Source organism: Ischnura elegans, chromosome 8 (genome assembly GCF_921293095.1).
Source record: "Ischnura elegans chromosome 8, ioIscEleg1.1, whole genome shotgun sequence".
Lineage (NCBI taxonomy): Eukaryota > Metazoa > Arthropoda > Insecta > Odonata > Coenagrionidae > Ischnura > Ischnura elegans.
The window spans coordinates 117,402,547-117,414,301 of NC_060253.1; the positions used below are offsets into that span (position 1 = coordinate 117,402,547).

An 11,755-nucleotide genomic window follows, 5' to 3' on the forward strand; every position below is an offset into this window, starting at 1 on the left:
TCTCATCGACTGTCGCTTTTTTCTTACGCAGCTATGTTTTATTTTATTTAACCTTGGACGTTTCGCGATCCTCAACCCACCCCCAGACATGCCTTTTATCTTTTCCTCGGCCTTGCGTTTCAAGTTCTGACCTGCCTCGTTTATTCTACTGCGCAGTATCTCCTTAACCGGTTTTGTTCCAAGGTCTCCAAGAGCTGCTGCCCCAGCGCTCGCGGCCTCCTTACCAACAGTCTTAAGCCCGCTAAATAGCAAAGGTTTTGCAAATCGCCACAATCCCGCGAGGAAACTCCCGATACCTCGTCCCTTTTGCACCCTATAAGAAGCTCTATACAAGGATCCAATCTCTCCTCCCACCTGTTTTGAATAATAACTATAATATCGATCCATCACCGGCGCCATCTCGTCGTAAAATGATGTACTAACGTGAATCAATTCTTTTTTATAAAGTGTAGCACAACTATCGAGCTTTGCTCCCCACTATGAAAAGAAATTGCTTCACCGAGTTTATCAGCAAAAAGAATTTCAACACTCTCGATATTGTTTTTCTCGACGGGGTAGTAATAAATCGGATTGAAAGTTTGATATTCACCAATTTTGACATTTATGATGCGGATGCATCGACTCAAAGTGTCACCCACCAACTGCGGTTTTATTATATCTGTGTAAACGTAAACATTTTTTGAGGAGGTTGCAATGCTTCTTTTTCCTCTTTTTCCTTTGTCTTCTTTAGTGTTAATCTCTACCCTGGCATCATCGATGATTTCAGCTAACTCATCATCTGTCAACGTTGAATCTTTAAATGATAATCTAATAAGAACAGCCGATAATAATGATAGGTCATTTTTTATCTTTTCCTTGCCTTTTCCACTAAAGCCTGACAAAGTTCTATTGAATAAGTTAGCAAACGAATCATACGTTCCCGGAGACAACGAGTATTTTACTCCGCTCGCAAAAATTTGCGCAGACCGTGGTAATGTGCGTTCATCAACTCCAACCTGGTTAATCCTTACACTCAGTTTATCAATATAACGCATTACTTCATTTGAAATGTACGTTTGTTTTTGTGTACTGGAGGTAATATATGGTTTTGCAAATGCCGCCGCAATACTGTCATAAGTACCAATGGGAATTGTAAAGTATGAATCATCTAAAAGTTTCACGTTTATAACTTCTTTATCCCCTCGAACTAATCCCTCTTCAGTCCGGGTCCTATTATCCTTAGGAGGCAATTCGTCTGCTACGCGAGGCGCTGGAGTAAAGTTTTCGATAACAGCTGGTGTGTCTTCGGAAACTTTTTTTACCTCAATAGAAGGAATCGAAATCTCAGCTAGACCGACATACCACTCGTTATTTTCTAAATCGATGCGATGACTCAACTTTGTACGATAATGAGCGATTGTATTTCTTGGGAAAAAATCCCTCGAGCTATCGCTGGGTAGTGTAAGATAAAATTCGTTCATATTTTACGCACGGAAGAAGCTGAAATCCACGAGTTAAAAGACGGTGGGTATCCGTCCCACTTGATAAAATACTCCAAATTAGGACCACTCCCCCGACGTCTCAATATTTTCTCGATCCTGTACTCCGTGTCAGGAGACACGTTAACTTTGACTAATTCTTCCGCATAGAAACTACCCTTTATATCCTCCCCGTTCAAATCATTCAATTTATAGGTTGGTATTAGTTTCATTCGATCAATGTTTGTAACTTGAAATATTTCCTTCGTATAATTTGGTGTGTATCCTTTGGTGAATGGAAACCTCTCTTTACTAATCCTCACATAATCACCTTTATTAAATTTTGCATCCGTCTTCTTTAAGCTTTTTCTCCGACTAGCAATGATAAATGCATTTTTAGCATTCACTTGAGAGGGAGCGATCCTAATGCTAGAGTGCGTACTATAGTTATAAGAACTAATGAGTTTTGGAAGCACATCGATATATTTGTAAGTTGCGTATTTTGTAAAATATTTATACATTTTTGTCTTGAGAGTTCGATTAAAGCGTTCCACGAGGCTAGCCTTAATTTCTGGATTATTTGTAGTGTAAAACTTTACACCTTGATTCGAGAGAAAACTTTTAAACTTGCTATTAACAAATTCCCCTCCCTTATCGCTCTGAATTTTCAATGGTTTGCGCTCGCGAAATATGACCTTAAATGCTTCTATAATTTCCTCTGGTCTTTTTGACTTGAGAGGACTAGCCCACGCATAACGGGAAAATATGTCTATTACGGTTAAAATGTAACAGAACCCATTGTTGTATTTTTTCAAACTTCTCAAATCATTTAAATCACATTGCCAACACTCATCTATATAGTTTACTTCGTAACGGTTTCTAACAAACTTTTTTCTCGCCGGCTTGTGACGCGTGTACGCTTCTTGAGATTCCAACCACTCGCGAATTGTTTTTATAGGGATTCCAGTCGCTTTATTTAATTTTTTATCTGTGGAAAAACCAGCAGGATGTGCGGGATTGTTGTACACGCTAGCTATTACGTCGTGTCCCACTCTGCCCCGAACATTTTTGGTACCCTTTTTCGCTTGCTTCGCCTTGGAATTGGTCTCGGAGATGTCCATCGCTCCTTTGGAGATGTTCTTTGCTCCCTTGGAGGTGTGCTTGGCTCTCTTGGAGTTGCTATTATCCGCTTCATTTTTCTCGGTGGAGAATCGCTTTCGATTTGTTCCTTTATTCGTGCCCATGTCGAATCCAACTCTGAATTTGTCCTCCTAATTTCGTCTAACCGCCTTCTCATTGCATCGCTACCCTCATATAGCCGTGTTGGTGGTGAGTGTTTCACTATCGGAACGTGTACGGGAGATTTAAAGTCTGACACTGAGTCGAGATATTTATCGAGTATTCTTTTATACAAATGCCACTTGTCAATATCCTTGAGCCCTTTACTCGCTAACACAAGTTTCATTTCCTTATCCAATTTACTCAACCTAGCCTTTGCATGACTTCGATCAAAGACTTCGGGACTCACTACGAGCATTTTCTGCAAACTCATTTTCCCAGCAGGCTACCGATCACACCGCTTAAAATCGAACCCAGTAGTAATGGCAAAAAGCCACCTTTTTGTACGAGAAGCGCTCGTTTTCTTTTTACACTCGTCCTCCGTTCAGCCAACTTTCTCAGTGTGTTACGATGCTTGGATAATTTTCGTTTCAATCGCTCATCGATCTTATGATTTCCGTTTAGAGTATTGAGGCAACAATCGCAAATTGTTTTAATCAACTCCTCGTCCGAGCTATTCAGTATAGCAGTACGTAATTTAGGCTTTGCAGATTTTAGGACGTGGAGCAAGTGTTTATTGTTCTTCAACCTTTTCATCGCGTTGGGGCATGTAAATGACAGTGGCCCCGTCTTGGGGAAAAATTTTGGTTCTAAAGCGGAATCTCTCGTCCGTGTCCTGACCAAGATCAAGAACCAAATAACCGAATGGTTCTTGCGTAACCTGTTTATATACCCTCTCCAATTCCCCCGATTTTTCCGGATAGACCTGCCTAGCTAAATGACCAAATTGTAACTTATCTCTGGGATTTTTGAACGCTACAATATACTTTGAATTCAATGATATGTTTCTCGATTGCTGGCTTTGATAGAAAATATTCTGCGTGATCAAAAACACCGAAATGTTAAAATGATGGCTACCTCTGGTGAATAATCTACACACATCTTTGCTGTAGGCTCCCTCACTCATTAAATCATCTATAACGTACAAAGTAGGAACACCACCAAATTCTTCGAAAGGAGGTATTTCGGAGTAAAATTCAACTGGTATTCGTATGTTAGGCTCACTTCCTGGGGCACAGCACCAAACCACTTGCTCTATTGGACTATCTGTCATACAATCCAACTTTTCCAAAAACTGCGTGACAAATGTGGTTTTTCCACAACCTGACGGACCCGCGCAGATGCATGTAAAAGGATGTTTCCAGGCTAACGTCATGATTAACACTGAAATTATGATAACTAGGAAACTAGTTTTTATCAATATCAATCGTTACCAAATGCCTGATCATGTGTACGCTTTCGCGGAATTCTGTAATGACCCCAAGCAAGCGTATTCATTCCATCCTCGCAAATATATCGTTTATCATCGGATGCATTTAGTGTCACCTTATTTATTTTAACAGTGTATAACTCGTGCATTTTGCTACGGATTACGTTCATCTTTCGAAATTGCGTCGAGTTCTCTCTTAAACAATTAATATAATCACCAAATTTTAGGCATTTTTCCTTCACAGATTTCGTTATCCCCTTTGCCTTCTTTTTTTCTTTACCCGATTCCATCTGGAATGAGTACAATTTGCTTCTTAATCCAACGAAAGCCGTCATAATGAGACCATCGCATTCGTCTTTGAACTTTCCAATGACCTTCTTGTTTTTTTCAGAATAACACGGATGTTCTTTTGGATAATTCGAGGTGTCGAATGCATCTAGGTATTCTAGCATATCTCTGTATACATCATCCGTTCTAATCTCATAAATGAAGCTGTCAGTGTCTGTGTAGGCGAGTGACAATTTATTTTGGTACTTGGGCAGCATGGTACGGTAATGAAAGTCGTACATTAGAGTTTTGCTGAGATCGAGAACGCAGAAACCAATATATATTGGCTTAACCATTTTGATGGTGGCTTTCCGCATGTGAACGGCTACTAAAGACTCGTTGAAAATTGTCCTATCCAAAAATGTCGATTTATTGATTAATTTTTGAAGTTTTTTTTCGCTTGTCACTAATTGCATATTCATCCGTTTCCTTACATTCTCCATTGTCTTGCCAAATACGGCGTTATTCATGAGCTTGTAAAAGTCCTTCTCAAACTCATTTTTAGCAACTTTTCGACGATCTGTATTTAGGTCTATATAGGTCTTTAACCACGAAGACTGTTTGAACTCGATAACTCTGTGCACTTTTTTGAGTATGATGCCTAATTCTAATGCCTGTTTCAGGTTCATGTAATGAATTACATATTTACTTTTATTTTCGAGGGTGGTCAAAAGTTTTTCATGTTTACCGTTAGGTGGTGTCTTGTTTTCCGGGCAAAGAGGGAAATCTGAATGCGTATCGTGCAGCCGATGTGGGTACTCAAGATCCACTTCGAGAATGTATCCATTTTCACTGTCATCGGGAACATTTTCCACGCCTAAACCGTCAATTTCCTCCTGAGTTAACCACCGAAATTCACCGTAAGGAAGGGGTCTGGAGAGTGCCCATCCGTAGAGATTATTCGCGTCAAGATAGGTTAAAAATATCGAATCTTTACCTGGGTCATAACCTGACATGTACTTATTGTTCGATTCACAGTATCTTTTACAACACTGTGAAATTCCTCCGCGAATTCCGTTTTCGATCATGAGTATCATATCGTAATCAGTCAAAAGCTCTAGCTCTATTTCGGTATATTTTAGCATTGCATCAAATGTTAAACCTGGTGCAGTGTAATACCACGCCGGATCTAACTTGTAGGCTCCGTAGCACACGTCGCGAAAGTTCTCAAAAACATCGGCGAGAAGAGTGACGTCACTTTTCAAATAAACATCACTGTAATCACCGAGTGTTTCACATCCAAACGAAGACCATATGTTCAAAGCGTGACCATAATCTTCATCTGACACATGCTCGTCGTTCAACCTGTTGTAAAATTTATCCTTGTCCGGGAGCAAGGTTTCATCAAGCTTATTCAACGAATCAGTGTAATCATAGGGATAAACCCCCTTTCGTGTAACTAGTCGCGTCTTGTCACCAAAAATTTCTGAGGTATTTTTAAATTCAGTCAGGTTCGAGACTAGAGAAGCAAGAGAAGCGGGCATAAATCGAAAGGTATCGACAAAACGAATTTTGAAATTATCCTCTATAGACTTGGAAAAAGTGATATATTTTTCTTCAGAATTTGGAATAATGAATATTTCCCTCTCATCATAGTCTAGCTCTCGTACAATGAAATGACCATCATACGCGGACAGGTTATGAATAAAAATTGGAAGAAATTGAGGCATCTTATACTGAACATTGCAAAACGAATGAGCTGGACCTCGATACTGTCCCGTCAGGTGATCGTGATCCCTAACCCTATCCTCGTTCAACTCATTCCCACAAATGTGGCACGTCGATGCGTTTTGGAAAGCGCTCTCTTTTTCCTCTGTGAGTGGTGTTATAGGAATAGTATTTTTGTACAACTTGAAAACCTTCTGGGCTTCATCTTTTATACTTTCAATAAAAACACGTGCTGCATTAGGCCCTCGATACAATACTGGCTCCTCGCATCCGTTTGGAGTCATCATGATATAACAAAAGCTGAATGGCTCATGCTTCTGTATGATGTTAGTGAACGAAGTATTAGAACACGGTTCGCATGTGTTTACATTTTTCAGTAGACATTCAAAATCGGCATATATCACGTAAGGTACACGGAAAGTGCGATTAATGTTGGTAAATTTCAATAATTTATTGTTCTCGTCTGGTAGCACTATTTTACTTGGTGTCCCCGTTCCTCTACATAATTCTTTGTGAGCCTGCAATTTTTGTTCGTCATGATAAAGAGTAAGGCAACGTTTGCAAATAAATATTTTGTGTTGATGTTTTGTTATTTGGGAGCCTACGAGTTTTTCAAAATTCTTTATCCAGCAGTAGTGAGCAGTTGTTTCATTGGTTATGTAGAGGAGGTCGCGATGATCCTCGAGCTCACAATCTACAATTTTCAAAGGATATACATTGTTTTTATCATCTAGTCCAAACACATTAATTGAAATGTTATTGGTGCGCTCGAATTTGGGGATATCCTTCAGATCGACTGGGTAATCGAGACATTCCCAATGGTAACTTTCATGAAATATATTAGTATTATATTTTGAAACTCTCTGGGGGTCTTTAGCGATATTTTTTGCCCATATCGCATACTTGAAACAAAACTGGTCTTCATTTTCCACGTTTATAACTGCTTTGGTATTTTTTATCTTTCGTGGCAAATCTATATACGTTGAACCTCGAAGGGGGTTGTACTTGTTAATACGGAGCTCTAAACCTACAACTTCACCCAAAGTCCATCCTGACCCTTTTGCTTGAAACTCGGACTTTTCTTTTAAAAGTTTAGAAAATTTCTCGTCCACAATCTCGTTTAACTGATCAACAAGTAGGACTCGTTGATTACTAGTCTTAAATGAGGTATCTAGCTCCTCGTGTTCTCCTTTTCGAAATTTGCAAATCAATACAAGGTTGAACTTTATACTTCTGTTCGTCCTTATTTGCTCTATAATTTTCTCAATCAATAGATTTTTTATTCCATCTAGAAAAGTTACAACGTCCTGAGCATCCCCCTCGGGAGTTATCCAAAAGGTTTTTATCCTGGATCTAATTGCCGATTCGATTTCATTGAACCCTCTCCCTATTTGCTCGTTAATTTTCATCCGGTGTGCGTTAGTATTCTCATGAGGCATAGCCTCATCAAGGCTATAGAAGATTTCGCAGTAAGAGCAAAATTTTCTACCATTTGCTTTATCTAATGCATCTTTCATTTCATGATATGTTTCCATGTCATCAATGCTTTCGTTTTCAAAAGCTACTTTTCTGTAAATGCACGCTAAAGCCTGTTCAAGTTCTTCTTTAGTTCTATATGTATTGTTTTTAAAGTTTAAAATGATGTCTGTAATGGATGTCATGATTAATGTGAGAAATCTGAAAAAATAGATAAAAGTTTATCTCATTCTTCGTCTTGGATCAATTGTAGGATCATAAAAACGTTCGATTCTAACCTCGTAACGCGTACCATCTACTTAAAATCTCAATTTAAATAAAATGTTAGTTTATTCTGCGATGATAACTTCCTCAAGGTAGTATTTTAAGGTGGGAACTTGGAATGTCTAAAAAGTTAGACTTACCAAGATCTAGATGGCGATGATGTTGTCTTCGTTGAGAGCAGATGACGTTGTCTTTGAGGAGTAGTCACCAAGAGGAAGTTCTCGGATCAAATGACGAGATTGCAATGAATGCTTCCGTCTTCGATTGGTATTTATAAAAGGAAATCTTCTCCTCCTACTCTTCAGCGGATGGCTGCCAAGTGGGTTGAGAAGACTGTGAATGATGTCAGCTGCAGAGGTATTCCCACTAAGTAGAAAAAAAACCGAGGTCAATCCTCACGGATAGATGACAAAGTTATGCATTTCCTTACACCCAAATAAGGTAAGGAATGCGCAAAGCTGCTACTGAATGACGCCAGTAGTGTGGAAAATACCTAGCTCAATTCTCCCCAGGTGGATTGCGAAGTCATTCCCTATTTCCTTTCACCCCAAATAAGGTAAAAAATCCACAAATAAGGGAGTTATAGACCATCGCACGAATTATCTCCAGAGTAAAGGGGTCACATCCTTGGAGTGAGGTGATTTCTTTTGCATACAAAAGATGAGTGGACACTTACTCATCAACATTCAAATTTAAACTATGGTCTTATTTGTTCAAATAAGGGAGTTATATACGGTCGTAGGAATTATCTCCAGAGTATAGGGGTCACATCCTTGGAGTGAGGTGATTTCTTTTGCATACAAAAGATGAGTGGACACTTACTCATCAACATTCAAATTTAAACTATGGTCTTATTTGTTCAAATAAGGGAGTTATAGACCATCGCAGGAATTATCTCCAGAGTATAGGGGTCACATCCTTGGAGTGAGATGATTTCTTTTGCATACAAAAGATGAGTGGACACTTACTCATCAACATTCAAATTTAAACTATGGTCCTATTTGTCTAAATAAGGGAGTTATAGACGGTCGTAGGAATTATCTCCAGAGTATAGGGACCACGCCCTTGGAGTGAGATGATTTCTTTTACACACAAAAGATGAGTTGTCACTTACTCATCAACATTTAAATTTAAACTATGGTCCTATTTGTTCAATTAAGGGAGTTATAGACGGTCGTAGGAGTTATCTCCCGAGTAAAGGGGCCACGCCCTTGGAGTGAGATGATTTCTTTTACACACAAAAGATGTGTGGTCACTTACTCATCCACATTCAAATTTAAACTATGCTTCTGTTTGTTCAAATAAGGGAGTTATAGACGGTCGTAGGAATTATCTCCCGAGTATAGGGGCCACGCCCTTGGAGTGAGGTGATTTCTTTTGCACACAAAAGATGAGTTGTCACTTACTCATCCACATTCAAATTTAAACTATGGTCCTATTTGTTCAAATAAGGGAGTTATAGACCATCGCAGGAATTATCTCAGGAGTGTAGGGGCCACGCCCTTGGAGTGAGATGATTTCTTTTACATACAAAAGATGAGTTGTCACTTACTCATCAACATTCAAATTTAAACTATGGTCCTATTTGTTCAAATAAGGGAGTTATAGACCATCGCAGGAATTATCTCCAGAGTATAGGGGCCACGCCCTTGGAGTGAGATGATTTCTTTTACATACAAAAGATGAGTTGTCACTTACTCATCAACATTCAAATTTAAACTATGGTCCTATTTGTTCAAATAAGGGAGTTATTAATGATTTTCTTACAAAGATACCTGCTACTAACCTATATTCTCCTAATACCATCATTCATATATTGGCCCACCGAATCTAAACTATTTGCTCTATCAAAATTTTTTAAACGGGGTTGTTCCTTTACTAATCTCCCCGAATTTTAGAGGAGAAAACGAGAGTACTAGGTCCAGGATTTCTACCTTACCCTTAGTATCCTAGGATACCTAAAAAATTTCATACTGTTTTTTGACCGGGAGTCGAAGGGGGGTATTGAGCATAACATGCTCATGAATTTTCTCGGTTCCAAAAGCAATAGAAAAAATAGGAAAAAATCCGAAAAACTCAGTTTTACGGATCATATTTACCTTAAAGCGGCAAACTCCTTCGGCGTCCGGGTCTCTGATGATTCTTCCGGAATTCAATCAGAATTCATAAAGAATTCCTACAGAATTCACTTCTTGAAGACCTACTCGATGATTCAGTTGGACCGATGGAATCAGACTAGTTCTGAGACCGCTGGTGATTTTCTCAGTGGCTGCACGGCCTTATATACTGCTTAGAAGGTACCGTGGAAGGGGCAAATCTAGGCGTAACCTACCCATCCCACTTGGATCGCTTGGAAACGACTTTCACTTATAGCCTTGCCTCCTAGGCGTAACCTACCCATCCCACTTAGATCGCTTGGAAACGCCTTTCACTTATAGTCTTGCCTCATACCATAGACAATATGTGCAGTTTTTGAGGAGGGTTCTGAAAATGAGTATTTATCGCTGTGGTGACGAATTTTTGGAAATGCTAAAGTATTCTAGATTGAATTTGATGATGATAGGAATTTGAATGGTGATCATAGCATAAATATTAACAAAGTTATTGCGATTTTTAATAATCAACAATTGTTTATAAGACAAGATACTATATATCTTCATAAGTATGACTTATATCGAAAAAGTGTAAGAGTCCTTTTTTACTGATAATTATTTGCTCTTTCACTTAAAAGCATTTATTTTCAAAAATGTTCAATAACAAAGAAGTTAGAGGTGTAATTTCGGTTATTTCCGATGCCGAGACTGGGAAATACGATTTACGTTGCAACTGCACGTGTTTAGACCTTGGTAACTGCCAATGGGAACATATCCAACTCGAGTGGGAGAAGCTATGGGCTCGGCACGTGTCTGGAATGCACTGGGAGTGAGAGAGGCGACGTTGTGACGTCATGCGCCAGGATCGGCAAATCCCTACTACTACGTCACACATCAATTCAAGATGGAAGTAGGGCTTTTAGGCGTAACGTAAAATTTGTCACTGTTTAAAGCCTTCTCTAAACATGTACAATGAAGAAAATAGCATAATATTATTGTCATTGCTCCTTCTGAAGCACGATCTTTCGATTTCTTAAATAAAAAAAATATGGTGAACAACCCTATTAGGCAAAAACTGGTTGAATATGTACCTATTTGAAGGATAAGTACATAGGATAAGTATGTTTAGACTGTGTACATACCTCTAACCTCTTAAGCCTGATGGTAAGCATCCTCAACTGTTTGAATTACACAGCCAATGTACCATCTGCTTTTATATACCGTGGTGACATAAGTTCCACGGTTTTTAATAATGTTCTTGGCACATGCTTTTATTTATCTTTTTATTAAATCAACTTTTCTTGGCACTCTGATCTTGGGCAGAGAACGTCCACTGAATTGTTACTCATTTTCACTGATTGAAATGTTTTAGTGAGGAGGTCTTGTCCCTTAATTGTTTTAGAGTTTTAAAACTGCATGTTCAATTTTTGTTTCCAAATCTCTACATCATCACTGGAAACATATGATGTTTTTATGCCTTCAACATTTTTATCAACTCACTCAAGTCACACACTGATAAAATGTTTCGTCCACTGGGTTGTTGTAAACAGGCTCTTGTAGGTAAACATTTTACCGTTCCCCCGATTCATCACATACACTTTTTTTATGACTTGTGGCAAAAAATGCCGTTCTGCTGACAAATGAAAGCCTGATTAATGCAAGCATATATTTTTTATATTTTTGAATTTTTATGCTGGCTTGCAGTTCTGTCACTAAAATATTTGCATTTTGCAATGCCAAAAAATATCTCCTTAATAAACTTAATTACTTATCTGATAAAGGCATCTCCTATGAAAAAAATTTGTAAAACTGTTTCAAAATTTTATACATTCTTATACATTGGCATGGCTCATTCATAGGGGATATACTGCTACTGCATCGTGATCCAAGCAGTCACTGATGATGCACAAGGTCATGTAGGA

The 11,755-nt window shown here is 38.6% G+C and overlaps 1 protein-coding gene across 6 annotated transcripts in view; it reads right to left on the minus strand.

Moving 5' to 3' along the window:
- LOC124163951 (Golgi reassembly-stacking protein 1-like) overlaps positions 1–11,072 on the minus strand; it is a 96,390-nt gene extending 85,318 nt beyond the window's left edge. For all 6 annotated transcript variants that reach the window (XM_046541078.1, XM_046541077.1, XM_046541081.1 and 3 more), the window contains exon 1: positions 10,976–11,072. In XM_046541078.1, the coding sequence (XP_046397034.1) occupies positions 10,976–11,005 (30 nt within the window). In that variant the 5' untranslated portion in view covers positions 11,006–11,072. The remainder of the gene's footprint in view (positions 1–10,975) is intronic.
- Between the last annotated feature and the right edge of the window lie 683 nt (positions 11,073–11,755).